Genomic DNA, 22,644 nt, shown 5'->3' with positions numbered 1-22,644 from the left:
AGCGACGAGAGTGAGAGAGGGAGCGAGAGAAAGTGGGGGAGGGAGGGAGAGAAAGAGGAGGGAGGGGGGAGGGAGTGTGGTACTGATGCTGCAGAAAAAGAGAGAGGAGGGAGGGGGGAGCGGGGGGCGATGCGGAGGGGAAGGCGAGCTAGTGCGCAGGCGTCAACTCCTTCCACCCTCCATCTTTACCTGCTGCTGCCTCTCCCCTCCCCCTCCTCCTCCACTCCTCTCCGCAGCAGCAGGGAGGTATTACTGTGTGTGTGTGTGTGTGTGTGTGTGTGTGTGTGTGTGTTTTCAGGTGAATGAGGATTTAAGGATGGGCGGCACAATCTGTTCACTCAGTGTCCTGATATAAAATGGGTTGAACGTGTGTTAGAAAAATTCTGCTTTGTCTGCACTTATCTAGAAAAATTGAACAGTAACTTAAGTCATGAAAAGTAAATTTGCATCAAAAAAAATTTTTTTTTTGCTCTAAAAATGTGTTAAGTTTTAATTCCTTGGGAGAAATTTATCTATTACATCACAAGTTTTATGTACAATTTCAAGGCTAAATACAGTTGTTCAACACATAATGCTTTTATTTTGTAAAGCCTGAGCTAATTAAAGCTTTGTGAGGTCATTAAACTGATGAAAAAGGCCTCTTTATGAACAATGAAATATTATCCTTTTTTTCCTGAAATTGCACTGAGGGGGAAGGTGTCAGACGAGACAACTGTGAGTACCCAAAAGAAAAGCTTTCAATACATTTTTTACCAGCAAACATTCAGATGTACTAAAAAAAGAAAAGGATCGCTTAAAAAAACAGGACAGTGTTTTTTTAATCCTTTTTTTGTCCACAAACAGAAAGTTCTTTATAAGCATCTTCAAAATAAAAGTGTATCAGGTCTTTTTTACAAGAATAAAACTGACGCCATAAATTGGGGATCAGGGGTCTCCAACAGGTAGCTTGCAGGACTTCAATAAGTGGCTCACCGAGAAAACAGGAAATATAAAAAAATAATAAGAGACTAAGGAAGAAAATACAAAAAATTGATGAAAACTTTGTCTACTTACTAAAATTTAATCATACAACCTTCCCTTCCACCCCACAAAGAATATCAGCCAATCACGTTTGTATCACCTGTTCTAACGAGCAGTAGCTAGAGTGAGGACTCAGTAGCCAGTGGCTATTGTTTTCAAATCGAATGTGAATGGAATTATTGTTACAAATTTGAATCTCATTTTGCTGTTAAGCTAGTGTACCATTTGGAGATGACAATGAGTGAACCAGGTCCATTGAGAAAAAAATCAAAACAAAACAAACAATAAAGCAGATAAATTACAAGGCCCTGGTTGACAGCAGCCAGTGCCAAACATCACATTAAAGGTGAGCCTATAGTAAGGTGCCAAATATGTACCTGGCAAAAACAAACAAATAAATAATAATTAAATCAATAAGGGAACTAAAAATAGTTTAGGTCTCGTTTTGTGGTTTTAAAGTAGCTCTAGCTCTCATCCTAAAAAATGTTCGACACCCCTGATTTAGAGCTTCCCCTGCTGACCGGCTGCTGTTCAGTTTAGAAAACCGGTCTCCTTCATCTAACAGACCAATCACACGTTGGAATATAAAATATAATCCTTTAATTTCTCAGTAAAGTTCATGGTTTATTATTTGATGCTGAAAAGAGGGGACATGGCATCATGATTAACAGCTCTGCAGACAGATGCAGCCTCCTGCAATGTTTTCCCCTGATTACCTCTTGTGTCTGTGGATTGTAGTATCCCAGTTAAGTCACCTCTTGGGTCTTTTGAAATCAAAGAGTTGAGGAAAACAGATGAAAAGTTCTCTGTTAACATAATTTTATATAAAACTGATCTCCAATATGTGTTCATATTTTTATAATAATAAATGAAATGACCCTTCAGGTGGTCCCGAGCCTCACTTTAGGAACCACTGGTAGAGGACTGGTCTGTTAAAACTTTGAGCTTGCCTTATGTATGTGGTCTCTCTATGAAAACATATTTAATCATAACACAATACATCATATCTAAATACTTTCACTGAAATCAAGATTAAGGAGGCTACTGACGTGATTGAGACTTACACAGCAGGAAGCTGATGGAGTGCAATCATGTAACTGTTCCTGAGGTGTAACTGCAGGCTGTCGCTTTCACCATCAACAGAAATTAACAGCCTTCAGAAAAAAGCTGCACTGAGGTGTGTTCTCCTCAAATCCACATAGAAACACACTGAGGTGAAATACATCGCTTCCACTGTAAATAAAACGCTCATAAACTTCAACTCACCACCACTGACCCTCCTCAGCTCAGGGGTTTAAAGTTTCCTGGTTGAACTTTGACCCTTGAGTCACATGACCTCTGTTGACCTGTATAAAGATTTTCATGTCAGTGCAAAGGAGAGGGAACATTTGTTTTCTGCCACTAGAGGGCGGTGTCAGTTTGTAGAAAATGAAGCCAAAATGTTTTTGACCTTTCAGACTAAAACTCCTGAAGGTTGCTCCTAAACAGCACCGTCACCAAGAAGGGCCGCGAGTAATTCGAAGACCTCATTTTTTTCCTGTTAGACAACAAGAAGGAAATTAAGGTATTAGCTTTTTTTAAAATTTAATATTATGAGTCAGAACAGCGCCATCTACTGGAGTTTGGTACTCTAACATACAGGGCCATGTCCCTCCAGCTATGATGTGGCCTGGTTCCAGTGGAGCATCCAGGCTAGATGTGGATCATAGTTCAGACCAGCTTTACATCATCACACCAGGTACAGTGTCAGGGTCTATGCCCACCTTCAGCTCCAGGTCCAGGTTGGGATGTAGGTCCAGATCTTATTGGGGCTAAGTTCCAGCCGGACTTAAACCCCAAGTTAGTTTCCAGATAGAAAGCTGCTCACAAGAAAAATGCTTTTGATCTGAAAACTCCTAACAACTTCCTGAAGGTAAGAGATTTTTTCTGTGTGGAGATTCTGTGCATGTGTGTGTGTGTGTGTGTGTGTGTGTGTGTGTGTGTGTGTGTGTGTGTGTGTGTGTGTGTGTGTGTGTGTGTGTGTGTGTGTTTAGCAGTGATATATTAGGCCAGCTGTTGTTAAAATGAGTCCTGAGACTTTAAAATGGAGTTTTAATGGCGGAGATGAACTCTGAGGCGGCTGCAGGCTGGCTGGACGCCCAGAGGAAATCCCCTGTTCTTCTTCATCCTCTCTCCTCTTCTCTTCTCCATCCTCTCTCCTCTTCTCTTCCTCTCACTATCTAAATGTTTTTGCCCAAAGGAAAAAAGGGTAATCTTAATGTCTTCATTCATATTCAGGTTGAGCAGAGTGGACAGACGTTTGACTCCCGGGTAGGAGGAGCGGCTCTTTGAACCCATCTTAAAGGAAATCAGAGCTCTTGTTTCATCAATAATTCACCACGTCTGCTCTGTCCTTGTCGGCTCAACAGGACGCTGGACGGTCTGAATTATTATCAGGGAACAAATGTCTCGTTTCGAACCTTTTATTAGATACATTTCCTTTTTTATGCCCTCATGTAGATATTTCAAATCGGGGTAAAACCTGACAGAGATCAGCTCTGAAAGAAGAATTACTTTAACTCATTATTAATGTTTAAATCAACAGGGACAGCTGGACAAGATAAGAGAATACTTTATGCTGAGTTAACTTAAAAAACATAATTTTTCATTCTCATGCAGTCAATGATCTTTATTCATACATTAACTTAAAAATAAATGGACAGACATGCCCACAGGGATTTTGTGTTCTCTGATTCTCCCTTGTCCTTTCTCTTATGGGTGAAGTGTCCCTCTAAGGCCTCTGTACCCCCCCAACCAAACCCTTCCTCCTCCTCCTCCTTGCCTTTTCCAGATGCTCCCTCCTGATTCAGTATCGACACGTTGCAGGAGTCAACATGTAAATCAGCTGATAGCTGCAGGTCAATAAAACGACTCAGAGCTGATTTATGAGTCACAGCTGCGTCAGCCAATCAGAGCGCAGATAGGACAAACTGACGGGGGACACAGAGGTGACGGAAAACCTTGAGCTGTCGTCTTGCAAACATAAACTTGTACAGAAATAAGATCTCGGTTGGGAATTAATACATTCGATGAACTGGAGAAAGACGCATTAAACAGCAAATGATCATGAATCAGCAGGTTGTTCACTAAAAATTTCACTTAGCTTCCATTTAATGCATCTTTTATTTTTTTAATGTAATGTGGTAAGAAAAAAGGTAGGCTATGCCAGGTTTAGATAAACAAACCATTAGCTAGAAAAAGACAATAAGCCATACTTGGATTTTTTTTAATTTATCCATAGTCACCAGAAAACAAGGAAATCATCAGAATCAGAAATACTTTATTGATCCCTCAGAGGAAACTGCGTAAACTTATTTAATCATTTCTTCATCCATCAATATCTACACTATGAGCGGGGAATGTGTCACACACCGGCTCCTCAAAGCGTCGCTACATGCCTGCAAGAGGAGAACGAGGGCAGCAGTTGACACATACGTGTATTTCATTTGCAATCTACTGTCTCACCACTAGATGTCAGTACAGAGTTCAAATGGTGTTTGTAATGCAACGAACTGATACTGATAAATACTGAATATTTTAACAATATTTAACCAACGTAAATAAAAATGTCGGTGTGATTTGAAAAATCTTTAAAATCTTATTAAATTCTGCTTTACTATCTCATGTGTTTCTGTAACTTTGGGACTTTATCATGTCATCAACCTAGACTCTCCATCATGTGCAAAGGACAGTTAAAGTGTGGCCTCTTTCTTCAGGCATCACTCCTCCTCATGCATCCACTCTCCTCCTTATGGTGGCCCTGGAGAGCAAAACACGTCAGTGAATCAGAAAACAAAACAAATTAAAGAGAATTTGAGAAAAGAAAAAAAAAGAAAGAAAAAGAAAGAAAGAGAAAAAAGAATAACAACAGAAAAAATGCAACATCAAAATTGAAAACATAACAGTGAATGAGAAAAAAAAGTAAAACAAAAAATGAAATAAAATAAAAACAAACCAACTAACAAGCGTAAAAGTATTCCCTTAAAAGAGAAAAAAATGTAAAACACAAAATAAAATAAAATAAAAACAAACTAACAAGCTTAAAAGTATTCCTTTAAAAGAGAAAAAAAGTAAAACAAAAAATTATATAAAATAAAAACAAACTAACTAACAAGCTTAAAAGTATTCCCTTAAAATAATAGCCACAGCACAAATTTAGAGCTCTGTGATTTCCTATTTAAAATGTGACCTCTATGAAAACCTCTGTAAAAGAAAACTGGAACAAAAGAGAAAGAAAATGCAACATTGAAAATTAAATATGATAATGAACTTAAAAGAATATGGCAAAAGGTAAAAGATAATTAAACAAACTTTAAGGGAAGCAAAACAAAAAACAAATTTGAATTACATTTTGCACATATTGTTTCTGAATAAAGGTTTAAAAAACCTTTGAGTATTCCTTCAAAATAAAATGTTTAGTCTGTGATGGCCTTATTTCTTCACTGACCTCTCTGACAGTGCAGCTTCTATAAAAATAGATGTTTGGCTTCTTTAACATCTGCCAGCATCAGCAGTGTAAAACTGCTTTGTGTGTGTGAGAGTGTTACACAGTCAGCAGTGTGTTTTAACTGTTACAGTTTGAGCACAGAGCTGCTAAATGCGCTCTGTTGGTCTGCTACTGACAGGAACACTTTTGTCTCCTAACTCACTCTGTAAATATAATGACAGCCTCATACTAAACTTTTGGTTTGATGCATGAACAGTTTTATTTTCATATCTTGATGCATAAACTACAAAAGCATGTTTTATCTTGAAATTAATAAATCTGCAGTTGCACCCTTTAAAGATTTCTTTTATTGGTTTAGCTGTGAGTTTACAGAATATTACGGAAAACAACAACACTGAAAGATTGATGGAAAAAAACAACCTTTTACTCCTCAGCCATCTAAAATAAAATTAAAAAGGAAAACAGATGATTTACTGGATTAAAAGAGACTCTCAAAGTATGGTGCTGTCATGATCCGACCTCCCGGACCCCCAGTGATCCTCCCTGTCCTCCTTAGGGTATCCCATCACGTCCCCATAAGTCGGAGAGGGGGCGTACTGCTCACACAGCGACCCCTGCAGGCTGGGAGCACACAGTGCAGAGATACGAACATAAAGCGAGCCATGTTTCAGCTTGAGCCTCTTGTTGGTGACTCCTGATGTGGGGAGGACGTACACTCTGCCCAGCAGGTCGTCGTTCCAGCGGTTGTCCCGGTCCCAGACCTCAAAGCGAATTGACCTGTAAGAACATAGAGATAGGTATGTCGTCAGCAAATGTATTGATTCTTTAAAAGCCACCTGTTCACAAATGTTAGCAATGCAGCGTTACATCAGAAGAGCTAAGGTTCACTCACCGTCTAAATCGTAGGTTGACAGTTTCAAAACGAATGAGGTAGTTCCAGGTAGGGAAGTCGTTGTTCCAGATAACTGGTGTCACTGCTCCTTCATTACCATAGAAAACCTTCACGTATCCATCCGTCTTGGAGAAGTAATCTCCCCAAAGACCTGAAGCTCGGACCACGGTCACGTTCATCCGGGCTACGCCATTCTCAGAAGGGCAGCATTCAGCATTGACCATCCGGTGTCCCTTGCAGTGACAAGCACAGTTCCGGTTCTGGCTGCCGACCTTGCAGCCGGCTGGGCAGCGGAGAGGCTTGGCACTGGTGCGGATGTAGTGGCTGATGGCGTCACGTAGGCTGGTCTGGAGGACAGGGTTGTCCGTCACCTACAGAATGGAGGAGAGGAGTTTCACATGAATGCAAACCAAGCAACTGACAAGCCACAAGCCAAACATGTCCACTTTGTGGCTTAGGATTAGAGTGTGGCCAATGGCCTCCACCTGGTAAAACAATGCTATGACAAAAGTGATACATAACCATGTAGATGTGTTCAGAGTGGGACTCCAGCATGTAAAGTCTAGGTTGAATTGGACCCTTTTTGGTAGAGTTACAGTCAGTGATGCCCAGTTTCATGGTGTGATATCAAATTCTGAGCTGCAGCAGAAATGCTTTTCAGGTTTGTAAACAATAAAATAACCTCCTTCATTGAGGTCTTTTGGAAACAACTTTGAAAATTTGAAGTGGATCAAATTGACCCCTGTAAAGGCAAAAATGTTTTTTAGGAGTCCAACTTTGACCAGCAACCACACCAAGCCCTCTAAGTTTTGGTCAATAAAACTTTTTCTTAAGGTTCTTATCTTGTTTTGCACCAAATTTGAAGAACTCCCAGGAAGGATTTCAACCCAGACAGACCCTTGAAAAAGGGGAAAAGAAAAAATGGATTCCATTTTCTCACCAATTGGTGCAGCGGGCTGATCTGGTAGGAAACCACACCTGGGACTGCCTTCAGGGACTTGAGCCACTTCTTGTACCCCGCTGCACTGTTGGGGGCAAACAAGATGTCTCCAACATCCCCGTCCCCTCCAAGAATCTCAGTGGTCCGGTCTGAGAAGGCCTGGCTGAAAGTTGATCCGGTCTTGAGGCTCTTGCCCTTTGAGCGGCAGAACTTTGTTTCCGCGCCGGCAGAAATGCCCTTGATCGTAGCCCTGGCTTCCACACTCAGACAGTTGCTGACGGTGCGAGTGGACAGCTGACTTATAGCAGCCTCACAGGTCCGAATGGCAGTGATGGAGTTCACTCGACCTCCCAGTTGGACCCTGCGGATGAAGTGGGTGCCGTAGACGCTGATGAACTGCTTAAAAGCGGAAGTGTTCAAGTGGTGGTGGGTGGAGGGGAGGTTCTTCAGAGAAACTTCAAACTCTTTGCTCAGAGCAGGGCGGGAGTGAAGACGGAAGCTGTTGACGAAGAAGGAGAATCTCATTTTCCCTTTTCTGGTAGATTTTAAGAAAAGAGTAGCTTTCAGTCTGAGAAGTAAGTGTACAGGTCTCTCTTTGTACTCACGTGTAGTATTTGCACTGAAAGTCGTGAGTGGTGAAGGAGAACTTGTCTTTTCTGCTGCGACTCTCTGCGAAACTTGAGGAGGTGGAGTGTGACCCTCCAACAGCAAACCCACCAATTCCAGGTAAACTAAGACCCACCTGAGAGACACCACAACAAGTACAAAGGAAATATATGAAAAAAGAGCCAGAGGATGACTCCAAACTAACACAGAGAGGTAGGAAACAGAAGATCCACAAAATAAATCAGGAAATCACAGCCAAACAAACCAAAAGCAACTTTTGACTGAAGCATGTTGAATTTTGATGGTTTGAAAAGTTTCCTACCTTCCAGCTCCGTCCAAGAGACTTACTCGTCTCCTTCATCACTGACTGACTCGACTCAAAGATCTTACTGCTCAGACTACGCCGGCAGTGCACCTGAGAGCAGAGAGCATGATGGGTAATACATGGTGGAAAAAGCTGGGTTTCCTGGATGCAGTTTTTACAAGTTCTTCACACATTTCAATTCCATCACTCACCTTGATCCTCCAGTCCAACACGGACACAGGAAGCTTCTGGGACTGTTTGATGAAAAGAAACAGAAGATTTAAACTCGGGCATCAAAGATATGAAACTTTCACAGTGGGATTTGGCTTCATTTTGCACAAGAGAGTAGAGACGTGTCATCCTTCGTTTCTCAGTGTTCAGACCTGGTTCATGAGGCGGTTGTGGCACATGGTGCAGTTCCCCTCGTTTCCTCCCACCATGTAGTTCTTCACGTCGACCACGCTGGCTCCAGTCGTCTTCAACCGAACCACATCAAAACCCTCGCCGGCGAGGTTGTGACCGGGGACAAACGGAGCGTTCTGACACTCAGTGAAGTGGCTGGTCTGACAGCCATAAGAGTGAGGGAGGAAGATGAGGAGGAAGAGGAGGAGGAAGAGGAGGCGACGAGGAGAGAAGAACATCGCAGAACTGCATAAATAGGAGAAGATGGGACAGGTGTTAAATTCAACCTCAGAATAATTCACAGATCATTAGCTGCTCCCCTGAGGTATTTTTGTCTTTTAATTTTTAAAGCACATTACATTTAAATATTTTAATTACTTTTTAGTAACTTTTTTAATTTTTTTCAATTGTCATTTTTGCACAAGTACTAAGTTTTTATTTAAAACTTTCCTTTCAATTTGTCACAATTATTAAAATAACTTTTTTTCTATTTCATTCTTTTTTTGTTTATTCATTTATCTGTACAACATTTGTATTTTGTATCAACATAATGACACTTTAGGTTAAATATCAGGCTGTTTTGCTTTTGGATGGGATATATAACCTCACAGATTCTTGGCTCATTTTGTTTCAGTAATACGACTCCACAACAATTTTTTTTGTGATTCTGTCTTGTTGTGTCAAACTGTACGCGAAATAAAAGGAAATTTAACTCAAAGCAATTATTTCTTTTTTTTTTTTTGTCTGTCTTTCTCCAAGTCCAGAAAACTGACCCCACATTTAAATAAAGAAATCTAAAAGTGTGACATTTAATTTTCAACTCATAATAATCTGAGTATGTTGCATAGTTTTTCCAAATTTTAAAGAATAATACTATTATTAAGAATAAATTAAATCATTGAGTCATTAAATCTCAAAAAGCAACACTTTAATTTTTTATTCTCTTAATATGTTGTAGTATATTTTGAAAACAAAGCTGAATTATAACATTTAAAAAAAATTAACCTACCGCTAGAGAGAGGATGATGATGTTGGAGAGCACAGTGAGGACGTCTGGTGTTGAACTGTAGATCAGCTCTCTGCTGTGTGAGCTCTTCTGGTTCCTGTGGCAAATTTCTGAAACAGTTATTGAGACGTTTCTCAGCCTCTGAGTGTGATCACACCTCAAAACGCTCTGATGTTCATCACTCATTGTTGATCCTTTTGCCTCGTTCTTAAAGAGGAGAGGACAGGCAAAAGGATCAAAACTTTTTGGCATTGTCCACAAATAACATATTCAAGTGTTATGTTTGACTGTTAAAACATTTCAGGGTGTCAATTTTGCCAAAAACACCAAATTTTACACAGAGACAAAGTCAGTAAAGAGATGAAGGATAACACTTTGTCAAGGGGGGCTTTCACATTCAGAGAAAACTCTTCATATTTTCTTTTTAAAAAAAGACATTAATTAATTCATTTAGGATTAAGATGTAATAATGTTGTGTTTTAAATATCAAAGAAACTTTGATAAATGTAGAGAAACAGCTGAGTAGAGAAACAACCGTCAGTGCTAATGCTTGTTAAACATTGGGTGGTTCCTCTTACAAGTTCATGTGACTTCTAATGTACATACTGTACGTGTGTGTGTGTGTGTGTGTGTGTGTGTGTGTGTGTGTGTGTGTGTGTGTGTGTGTGTGTGTGTGTGTGCGCGTGCGCGTGTGTGTGTGTGTGTATGTGTTTTGCAGGAAGCTGCTGTGTGTGTTGTGAGGAAAATTAACTTCAAACTCAGCAAAAAAGTTGCTGTCAATGTTGCAATGCTTACAATACACACCCCCACCTGAGTCTCTGTCTCTGTCTCTCACACACACTCACACACACACACACACACACACACACACACACACACACACACACACACACACACACACACACACACGCAAGATTATTGTTTGGAAAAACTGCACTTTAGTCTGTTGTTAAATGAACTTAACTGATCCGTCAGCAAAACAAAAAGCAGCTTAAGAATATCAATTTGATTAAAAAAAAAAAAAAGTTGGTAAAATCATCAAAAGCTGCATTCATTGAGATGTCAGTCAGCTGCCACAAAATAAGAGTCAACAGAAACCTCTTTGCTTCAATAACCAGCTTACTACACATCATTACTTGTTTTTATCGTTGATATATTTCTTGGACATGAAGTTATGTGATATTCAATAAATCAATTAAACTAAATAGATGTTTTTGACCCATAGTGACCCAATGTCCACAAAAACAGCCACAGGGTGTTTTGACCCTCTCTGGTTGCCATCCTGCTGCTGCACTGACTACTTCGTCAGCACACACAAACACACACATACACACTGCTGAATACACACAGCATTAAATGTCTAGACCAAACAGTTCACTTTACAGCAACAATACATCAGACTGTGTTTCCTTCTCCTCGGCTTTGTTTCCTCTTTTGTTTCCTACTTCGTCCAACATTCTAGATCTAGATTAAATAACAGTTGGCAGCGCTCCAGTTGTCTGATTTTATTGATACATGTGTATCACTGATTTGTAACTTACAGATAGATGTATACTACTACTCAAAGGAGCTGAAAATCAACACACACAGCAGCCGGAGGGCAGGGAATCAGTTGTTTTTCTGTGACAGTGCAGCTCAGATAAGATATTCCTTTATTCGTCCCACAACGAGGAAATCTACAGAGTTACAGCAGCAAACAAGAAAGTATGAAGTGTAAAACATTATAATGAGTGTATCAAATAGAATAATACAGTAAAAGTAACTTAGAAAAACTATGTTTATTTCAAGCATAACATGAAGGTATAAAAGTGTTCTGAAAGGGGTGAGACATGTTGTCCATCAGAGACAACAGCTAAGCCGCAGGGTCCAGAGGGTCCAGAGGGTCCAGAGAGTCTACAGGGTCCAGAGGGTCCAGAGGGCAGCCCAGAACTGAGCTGGCTTTCTTTGCCAGTCTGTTCTGTCTTGCTCTCTTTGAAAGTAAAAATCCTTCCAATGTGGCTTTCATGTCCGGTGTTAGCTCTCTGAACTATGTATCTGTGAATAGCATGATGCTGCTCTGCCCTCTAGTAAACCCTCTGATGCTGGGTTAGAACCACTAGCTCATCCTTCTTATCGGAGATAGATCTTAGGTTCCACATCACGATGGATGTAAAAACAGGTCAATGACAGATCTTTTCAGCTCGCACTGCAGGACAAGCACGTTATCAGCTTGCAGGGAACATTGGGCCCAGCACTAGTTAGCATCGACATGCTACAGGCTGCTAACAGTTGATCTTGTGTGGAAACAATGTGACCATAGCTACACATAGGACCCATGGACAAACACAGGGGCATAGGTAGTAAAACCACAAATGCAGACATGACCAGTTTGGTGTCAAGCAATGTAATGACAGACTCCAAATCAAAGACGACTAAAAAGAGAAGAAGAAAGTAGAAAAAATGGATGAGGAAAAGACAGCTGTCCAACGAGTGGCCACTTGAGTGGCCCTTGACAACAAGAAGAGTAGGCGTCGTACCCTGGACAGCTGGCTTCCTGTGACATCATATGAAGGACAGGAAGATAAAACAGTGTCATCATGCTAACATTACAGCTTCATCAACAATAGACGACTTCTCCAATCATCTCCAGGTTACCTTCAACTCATTGCAGAGCTCAAGCGCCAAAGAAACTGATACCAAGCTTTGAGTGAATTTGGCGCCTATGCAATTTGATAAATCCGATGTCACCCAACCTTTTAGATTAACATTGCTTCTACTTGTTTAAGCTGCTGTCTCTCCTGACTGAAGAGTGGAAATATCACACTGAGAGATGTGCTGTCATACTGAATATCAGCATATGTAACTGTTTTATGACAGATATTCTAACACAGCAGAAGTGTCTGTAAAAGTACAAGACATCATCATATTATCAATCTATACTGATGTTTATATTTTTTTTCCCCAAAAGTTTGTTATCTACTTAATGACTTAAGACTAAATTGGCTCAAAGGGCAAAAACGCTAGACATGACAAATATCAAACAACCGATAAAGATTGAAAATAACACCTAATCTCTCATCCTCTAAACTCATTTCCTTTGAGATATAATCTGATTTTATTCTTTCTCTGATCTTTCTTCCTCTGTCCTCCTGTATGTCCACACTTCCTGCTCTGAGAGCTCCCTCTCTTTGTCTCTAGCTCCCCCTGCAGGTCGACAGACACACTGCAGCATATCAGTTTCACCTTGGGCTGAGGTTGAAGGGCAGGAGGAGAGATTCTGCGTGTGTGTGTGTGTGTGTGTGTGTGTGTGTGTGTGTGTGTGTGTGTGTGTGTGTGTGTGTGTGTGTGTGTGTGTGTGTGTGTGTGTGTGTGTGTTTTACAAGACGTTTAGTGCGGAAGTGTGCAGGATTTGTGCTTGAGGTCAGAGGATCTTTTTTTTCCTTTCTTGGTTTCACTCACGGACACACACACACACACACACACACACACACACACACACACACACACACACACACACACACACACACACACACACACACAGAGGCACAAACACACTTTTGTAGGTTATCACAGATGGCAGTGATGGCTCTGTTTGTCTCTGCAGCGACATTATGAGATTAAATGATGACTCGGTGATAACACTTGTGTAGTTACACACACACACACACACACACACACACACACACACACACACACACACACACACACACACACACACACACACACACACACACACACAAGTGCAGTTTCTAGCTGGGGTATTAAAATGTTTTAGCATCTACTTTAATTCAAAAAGTACAGAGAACAGCGTCTGTGCACGGCGAGTTACAAAAACAAAACTTAAATAAAAAATATTCCTGAGTTAATAGAAAGTGCAAATAGAATCATTTATTTGTGACTTTAACTTTCTTTTTAATTGCACAGTAGTTTTTTTCTGTTGCATGTGAAAAAATAAGTTGCATCGGGAATGTTAAGCTGTGGCCTTTACTTTTGCATGGTTAGAAATCTGTGAAACGTCAGCAGTTTCTTTTTTTTTTGTCTCCATGATTCCTCAGTTATTCATGTAAATCTTTTCTTCCTTGAGGCAAAGTCCACAAAATCTCCTAATCTGTCCCTCCTCTTTATCACACCCTTTCAGACTTTATTTATTTATTTATTTATTTATTGCAATAACTCAGTTTGGGATCCTGTACAAAGGACACAGGATTTGTGGCTAAAGAGTAACCCAGTAGTTAAGTTTAATTCTCATTAAACATCAGGATTTTGTACATTTCTCATGTCTTTTGTGAGTGGATGTTATACGTTACATATCTTAAGCTGTAAATAATATTTTTAAAGTATCTGATAAATGTTAAAGTTGACTTTCTGTAAAATAAATACAAAGAGGGGCACTGATGCTCTTTTCCTGGTTTCATCACAAACATCTGGAGCTGGACACGCTGTCAGAGAGGGAGGAAGGAGGTCAGAATCCAAATATTATTCTTCTCATGTCAGGGACAGAGGCGAGCAGCTGACCCGCTGTAAATAATTCATAAACACAATTTCCTCCTCTGTTGGCGTGTAATGCAGAGCTTCCTGACAGTCCAGCTGTGACAGATGCCTTCCATTCACCTGTTATGTAACTTTATGTGTCTTTGAATGCCTCGTCACGTTAATGTTTCTGCAGGTGACGCAGACACAGACAGAGAAATGGAGAGGGGCAGGTACAGACACGCTCGCCTGGTCTGCAGGTGGTGGGGGAGTGGGGGGAGTTCACCTGAACCACAAACTGTCAGATGACTTCTTCTTCTTCTTCAGCATGAGTCAGCAGCGCCTGTAGCCGCCTGGGCACGTCACTTACATGCTAACGCTGTATAGAATCCATAGGAGGACTTCCTCAAAGTGCTCTGTGTGCAGGATAACATACAGACGCACATGCATGAGCAGAGTCTGAGGGGAGTCAGGAAGACAGTTTCAGTCACTGAAAACAGACAAAAAGTGGTGTGAGCATAAAAAGAAGCAGAAAATAAAGTTTATCAATGTAAGCAAAAATTTTACTACAACTTATGAGTTGAAGCCACAACTTGGTACTACAACTTACACTATGACAGAGTATTTAGGTCACAATGAAGAAAGAAGAAGATAATGAAATTGTACTACAAGATGAAAAATCTGCACTTCATGATGACTACATCCAGAGAGAAACAGGTTTTACCCTTCCAGGTAAAGTCATGTAAATAGGTGAATAAAATCACAGTATTAAAAGATATAACTCCCGTTTATCTTATTTTAATGACTTATTGTCACTTCAATGAGGTGGCCAGTGGGTGTCAGACAATTTGCATAAGCTACAACATGAAAGTAAGAGCTAAAACATGAATGCAAAAGCCACAACACAAATGCAAGTGCTACAACACAACAAAAGTACAGCCACTAGAAGTTAAAAGAGGTTAGTTATCCAAATGGACACAGAAAAGTTGTAAAAGTAAGTAAATCACCAACTTCATATCTGATGAATATAGCTTCATAGGGGTATTACCTTGTGATATTTACTTATATTTCTTTATTTACGCTAGCTTTAGAGCTATTTTTATCATAGCTTAAGTTATAAAAGAAAACAATCATTTTCTTTCTTTCACATCTTTTCTGTGTCTGTTAGGAAAACTGTCCTTCTAACTTTGTGTCGTGGCTTTTGCATTAACTTGTTGCATTTGCATTTGTTTTGTTGCTTTTGCAAATCATTTGACACCTACTGGCCACCATACTTTATAATCAGAGGCTTTCCCAACAACTCCAACAACTTAACCAATTCTTCAGGCAGCACTCCATGCCTTCCTCCCTCTGGCTATCTATCTGAGCCAGGTCCGGCATGCTGCTGCAGGTGTGAAAGAGAGCAATGAGTCAACAGTTTACACCTGTGTGAATTAAATCTATCACTGCTTCCACAAATTCCTCCCACACCTTTCTCATCACATTAAAAATGGAGACTTTATTCTCATCATATTCCAAAAGTGTTAAATCTCTCTGTCAAAGTCCCCCCTGTAATCCACGTTCCTCTTTCAACACACCTGTTCCCACGTCACATCACTCCCATTGTTACCTGCCTGACTCCGCCCACTTCTCACCTGCAGCTCTTCCAATATGACTCATCCAGCACACTCAGCCACTCAGCTCTGCTCTCTTTGTCTCCTTGACAGCTCGTAGAGTAAAGTTTGAGAGTGTGTGGTTCTTGCCATTATTTATGGCACCTGCTTTTTTCACACGGCATGGAACCTGTTTCTGCCTGTTGGCCTTGGGGCTACCTGTTTTTGGACTTTGAAGTCCTGCCTGCTGCTTACTCAAGAGAAAAGCTATGGTGTTGGAAAAATAGTAAATACAATAGATAATACTTTATTTATCCCTAAGGGGAAATTCAGGAGTCACAGCAGCATTCAAGAAAACAAAAGTAAGAAAGTCTATAGAAAGTGCAAAAAGCTCCATAAGAAAATAGATATTGACAGCTTGTCCATCATTGTCCAGTTCAGCCAGCCTCCACCTCCACAGGGTCCAGGACTGAGCTTCTTCAGCAGTCTGTTCAGTCTCTGTCTCCTGGATCCTGTCTGCTCACAGCAGGTGAAGTTCTTCCAATGTGGCGTTGGTGTCTGATGTTAGCTCTGTTATCCATGTCTGTGAATAGCATGATGCTACTCTGCCTTCTAGTATTCCCTCTGTAGCTGGGTTAGCACAGCTAGCTCGTCCATTTTATTGGAGATAGATCTTACGTTCCCAATAACGATGGGTGGAAGGACAGGTCCATGTCGTCACTTCTTAGCTCACACCTGAGAACCAGCACGTCGTCCTCACTTCTTTCTCCTCACCTTGTGGGAAGACATCAGGCCTTAAACCAGTTAGCATTGACATGCTACAGGCTGCTAACAGCTGATTTCACAGGAAAACAGCACAGTGATGGTTACATGTAGGATCTCCAGACAAACACAGGAGTAAAACTAGTACTATTTACTACTAGTAGATACTAGTAAACTAATAATTATCACTGGAAACATAACCAATTTGGTGTCCATGACCAACAAATGAACCACTCCAAATGCAAAGATGACAAAAAAGAGATAAAAAATTACAAGAAGAGAGAGCTGCCACAATAGACTGCCACAATAGGCAGCCGCAACAGGGTGGTGCCTAGTAGCAACAAAAAAACAAACAAACAAAACCAATAGAGCTAATGCTTGAAGTCCCAGAGAGTGCAGTTCCAGGAGTTTCCACTTGAGGAAGCTCCCAAAAGTGAGTCAAAACTCATAGAGAGCCATGTTAAAATGTCAAACTTGACAGATGAGATAAACATGTTCTCAGCCTGGCACAGAGAACATTATCTGAGATAAAAAGTGAGCTTTAAGCTATGCAATCAAAAGTTGTATAATTTAATTGATGAAGGAAACACTAACATGAGAACGTTGTCTCTAACATTTTAGGTGTAGATCCCTCTGCACGAAAAACTAGAACAGACTGCAGGATATTGCTTCATTGTTGTGAAATGCTGCATGTTCAACCATGACTGACTTAACACTACACACCTTTACAAAGCGAAAACTTCAGGGTGGGTCCAGCTAAACCTGGATATTTACACAGTTTAAATTGCTTTTGTCTGCAGATAAAGCCTGCCAAGTGATGTATTTTTTGCTGGGCACATGGATGTCTGCTTTACTGTTGACTGTACAACATATGGATGTAAAGTCTCGACAGCGTTAAAGTCTGCACCTAAAAGTAAAACCTCCTCTCATTGAAACCAGAACTGAAAGTCATGAGCAGCTGCAGACCTTAAATATAATTTCAGACCTTAATCTGTCCAAGTAGAAAACCGTTTACAGAAACTCAATAGAGTTTTATCAAACACTCAGCAGATCAACAAGAATCTCCAAAAAGCAAAAATGTTCTCCAGGTTTTGTGTTCACAGCCTCTCTCAATGTGCAATTTCACCTAAAGTGCAAATGTTGATCCTGAAAGCAGAAGACTCGGTTTGAAGCTTGAGGAGGAGGTGGTGGAGGAGGTGGAGAAAGCGAGCAATAAGACGAGATCAATAAGAAGATTTCAAAGCAGAGTTTCCCACATGATTCTGTTTTTAGCGTCTCTGCTTCTCAGGTACATGTTCACACATTCCCACCTGTGACTGATGTTTGGACTCACCCACAAACATAAAACACCAACTGCGGAGTGCAGGTCACTTTCTGCTTCGTGTCACTGCAGGTGTTGACTTCTTTCATATTCTTATTAAGTAAACTTCCCATTAACAGCGAAACTACGACTCACCAGAAACAGTTGAATAACATTCCGAAAGGTGATGTGACAAAGCAAGAAACAGCAACTGTCTCTTTTCAGACATATCTAAAGGGGTTCACTTTGTATCTGTAAACACATAAACTCCTCACGTTGTTAAATGGGCTGAAAACAATGCAGGGCACAGAGAAGGAAGTCTCGGATGGAAGTCGTTTATCGGCAAATCCTGGATACACCAGAAACACGGAGAGGGCCCTCCCAGAGGACAGATCATCCCCAGACAATGGCTGATGGATTCAGGGGTGAGAAATGGTTTTAACACAGTTTTATCAGATATAGTTGGATTATTACAAATTGTATGAATCTGTTCAAACTGAGGTCAATAAAGTGAAGAAAAGGGTGAAATAAAGTGAAATTAGCATAAGTTAATATATTTAAATAAAAAAACTCAAATATTGAGAATAGTATTGGAGCAAATGTGAATCAGTCAGTCGCTGACATACAGAGAGTTGGTGACCAAGTCCCTCAGAAATAAGCCCTGTTTATTTGGATTCTGTAACAAACCTTCAGTGAGTCAGAGCAGCATTTATTAAACCAACAAACCTTCATCATCACTGAAAACAAACCCAAACTCTCCTCAGAGACTCAGCCTCCAGCCTCTCCTTCATCCTCCACATTTAAAACTTCCCCTGCAGGCGTTGTGTGTTTTTCCTTTGGATCATTTCTGAGCCCGTCCACCCGACTCTTAAAAACAAGCGCTCCTAAGGAAGGGCTGGGATCCAAGCAGAGACAATAAAATCTCTGTAGGAGCAGCCTATAGGATTAGCCACAGCAGAGGGCCGTATATACGGACCTATACGGGCTCATACAAACCACGGCGGGCCCCTCTGCTGCAGGAAGAGGGCCGACTTGCTCCACGTCAGCCAAAAATCCTCCAACCTGAGTCTGCAGCTTGGCTTCAAGGAGGAAGAGTTTAACGATCCTTGTGAGGAAGAGCTGCAGGAAAAACAGAGGGATTAACATGCACATTCAAAAACAGTGAACTCAGAGTGTAGAAGTATAAAGTTATATGTAAAAAAAGGAAAAAAGATTCAAAGAAACCTGACAGAATCCTCCGGAAAGTGAAGACAAACGCTTTAAATGCAGGCATGTACGAAAGTCCTTCACTGCCAGGAAAATATAAGTTTCTGAACTGAAAAAACAAAACACAAAATCACAAAAAGGTTTGATTTTGATGCATCATGTTGGCTAATTTGAAGCTTTTCATTTCTATGACGGATTTTAAATAATGTAGTTAAGAACACTAAAAGCATAAACATGTTTTCTTTATGTTAGGAAAAAGGTTTTCTTATAATTTTTCACAATTCATTTGTTGCTTGTTTAACAAATTCATAGACCAACTCAAATTAGTATAATGCTCTTGAAAAACTATTTTAACTTTAAGTCTCAGATTTTAGTCCAAAAGTTCAGCTTTGGAAAAAAAGTTTTCTTTGAATTTGCAAGTGGTTTGTACTATTTCTTTCTTTTTTTTTTTTTTTTTTGGAGTTAGTCATATTGATAAGTAAGAACAATAATTTGTTTGAGATTCTTACCCAGAATCCAAAATGTTGTTGCTATCATGGATCCTTTGGAGTAGAAACATTTTTCCCTCTCATCCATTCTTGGTGGCAGATTTGGTTGAACAGTTTTTGATATAACTTCAGAATAAAGCTTTAACTAAAAGGTGAGCATAGAAATTAAACTCTCAGGAGCTAACCCCTTTTATTGTAAAACATAAAACCTCAGACAACGTGGAAGATTTTCTCAAAAAGTCAACAAACTGCATCAGATCTGAAGTATTTCAAACAGACAAATAAATGTGGATTTTCTCCTCTCAGTCTGCTCTAACAGGCATGATTAAAAGGATTAAAGGCTTAATTAACTTTATTAAATGCTCCTTATGAGCCTTCAAAGCTCATTAAGATCAAATTGAATTATTAAACTCTGCAGAGAGTTTGAGCATTCGTGCGTTTCAAAGTCTCTGTGTGCAAACAAAGTGATGATCGAAACAGGCTGAAGTCATAAATTCGTGCGAAGCAAAAGAAATCGGAGGGAAATGATCTGAACCACTTCCCCCTCTGCTCCGAGTCTGTCTGCGTGAACATGTTCTGTAAACACACTGTGATGACATAACAGCGCTACATTCACATGTTACTTTCACACCACAGGCCTGCTCACGGAAACCTAAAAAAACAGCAGCAGCAGACCTCCAGCCAGTCAGCGAGCCCCCGCTGCAGCTCAAGCCGCTTCACGGCTGCACTCAGGCGGGCACAGAGACAGCCGAGACCGCGGTGAAGGGGGCGTGTTACCGGCTCTCCTTCTTCTTCTGCTCCTCTCAACAAAGACGCTGAGGTGCTCGACCATGATGCCGACCCCGCCCCCCTCTGACACTGCCAAGAGTTGTGCTGTTACCGTAACGCCCGGGGTAAACGCGCGCAATTTATTAGGGGGAGTGTCCCTCTGCTGCGGCATGCTGCTCAATCAGAGCCGGGAGAGCTGCTCCCTCTGCGGACACAAAGCAGAGGAGCTTCCCCCTCCCTTCCTGCTGCTGACACGCTGTGGTGTTGTCAGTGATGTAATGCTGAATTAAAGGGAGATGAGTCAGGATTTTACTGCCAGAAACAAAACAAACATCGCAGTAAAACGATTACCAATGATGACAGCCTGGTTACTACATCTATTTTATGAAAGTTTCTGAATATTTAGTGATGAAAATGTTAACTTTATATGATTCAAACATCATTACCTGTTTTAACCTTAGATGTACAAAACCCTTGGTAATGTGCCCACTGCAGTTCTTTAAGTCATGACATTTCTGGATCATTGTTAAATTTCTGTACGATTTGTTGTGAATAATGGGCCCTGTGGATTTATTCCCTTTAGATTTTTAAGGTTTATTATTTCTTTCTTTGTTGATCAGAAGTAACATATTGATTCTTTTCATGCAGCTATTTAACAGCGCAACATACAGTAAATTGGCGTGTTCTAGTATAAGAAGTTTGACTAGGTTGCCCTAAGGTTGGCCTATGAATCAATGCGCCAAAACAAACACGCTCATATTTTGGTTAATGGGGACCTGAATGGCTCACAACTCAATTTATGGACCTATATGTGAACTTGTTACTAGCATTCCAAGAGGATCATAATGGTAGGATTAGTCGCCAAAAGTTCCTGAACACTGTGTTTTATGTATCCAAATTGATTTTTTGGCACCGTGTGGGCATTTGGCTTAGATGGTGATATCACTAGCTATTCAGATATAGTCAGTGGTGTTGATGAAGTCACTGGTGAACGAATCAGGACAGATTCCAACAGGCTGAAAACTGGTATGGTTTAAGATACAAGTCACATTTTTTGCTTGTTTGTTCAGTGTTTCTTTCACCCATGTCCTTGTATTTCAGGGGTTGTAAAAACTTGCTTACATAATCTTTTACTAAACAGATTTCCCTGCATGTGCCAGAACTTTTGGCCAAATATTCGACCAATGAATTAACGTAACCTGTGTTTTTATGTTTTCAAAGCTGCAGTGTTCTTCAAGTCTTTTATTGTGATTTTTTTGGCTTTTATATTTACTACTTTGTTTTCACGTAAGAGTACTGTTTTTCATTTTATTAGTTTAGGCTATGTCAGTATTGTTATCTGTTTGGACTTTTAAGTTGGCACATTTTGCAGCACATTTTGTAAATCAAGTTGTCAGTGACAGGCTTCTTGCTGTAATTTGACCTTTTCTTCATGATCAGTTACAAGCTAAGAGCATCTTTTCTCACGTTAACAGTTTTCCACACCTGTGATTGATGATGGTATCATTTGGAAGTAGAAGAACCCTGAAGAGCTCTGGGAGCTGTAGTTCATGAAAGCGTATCATATGTTTTGTGCTCTGTTTAAAACTACAAAGTGTAAGTGGAAGAGAACAGGAAGTGGGTGGGATTTTGGTTTGTCAGGCAGTAATTACTCTGCAGTGTGTAATTAGAGTGAAGTAGGCTGTAATAATGCATGTTGATATGGTGGGGCACAGTACACAGACATGTGCCAGTGATCCTAAGGCACAACATGCAGATGTTGCTAAGTTACAGTGTTAGGTGTGCACTTGAATCTAATTTGACTTCACCTTTGAATAAAAAAAGATAAACTGAAACCAGACCCTTGGTTCTGGGGCAGTTATTGTTCTTATTTTGAGGTTACATAAGAGTTAGTTACTATGTGCCATTCAGGAGCAATGAGGAAAGGCTTCACCTCATTTACAATGCAAACCTGTGGGACAGACTGAAGGCAGGGGTGGACACTTCACGTAAAAGTCATTCATTCATGACCTGTGCACCAAATTCACTATTTAAAACTTGATAGGAAAAATAAAATAACAGATAAACAGGGGGTGTATTGTAAATACTGAACTCAATGTAGCTTCCTTTGGGTTTGGATGAGGGGAAGAGTTGGGCTTCAGCCTCAAGCAGCATCTTGAAGAGCTTCAGTTATTAGCACTTCCACATAGTCTTTAAACCAGGGGTTACTGCTTGGTTAATCTAAAGTAGTAAGCACAGGTAAAATTCTGTGATAATTTCGTTATCTTCCATGTATATAAGTAAAGCTGGAGGCCAAGAGTGTGCTGCTTCAGAGTAGTTGTTTTTATTACAGTACCCTACTGTTTAGGTGTGTGATTTGCAGGTATTTCGGATAATAACACGGTTCTCGTGCTGGCTGATGTTATTTTCTGAAAGCCAAAATG

General features: G+C 40.4%; 1 protein-coding gene across 1 annotated transcript; it reads right to left on the bottom strand.

Moving 5' to 3' along the window:
- Positions 1–5,997: 5,997 nt before the first annotated feature.
- prf1.3 (perforin 1.3) lies at positions 5,998–20,393 on the bottom strand. The gene is made up of 11 exons (XM_074696335.1): positions 20,334–20,393; positions 18,736–18,878; positions 15,421–15,489; positions 8,632–8,896; positions 8,461–8,502; positions 8,267–8,359; positions 7,944–8,080; positions 7,339–7,837; positions 6,399–6,769; positions 6,221–6,283; positions 5,998–6,127 (listed from the first exon to the last, which is right to left on the bottom strand). The coding sequence occupies exons 1-11, from the start codon at positions 20,391–20,393 to the stop codon at positions 5,998–6,000; spliced, it is 1,872 nt and encodes a 623-aa protein (XP_074552436.1).
- Positions 20,394–22,644: the final 2,251 nt, after the last annotated feature.

The sequence above is a fragment of the Halichoeres trimaculatus genome, unplaced genomic scaffold, assembly GCF_033239565.1.
Source record: "Halichoeres trimaculatus isolate MK-OKI-2021-1 unplaced genomic scaffold, fHalTri1.1 fHalTri1_scaffold_20, whole genome shotgun sequence".
NCBI classification, from domain to species: domain Eukaryota; kingdom Metazoa; phylum Chordata; class Actinopteri; order Labriformes; family Labridae; genus Halichoeres; species Halichoeres trimaculatus.
The sequence above is the reverse complement of the archived record's forward strand: the minus strand, read 5'-3'. Positions and strand labels throughout refer to the sequence as shown.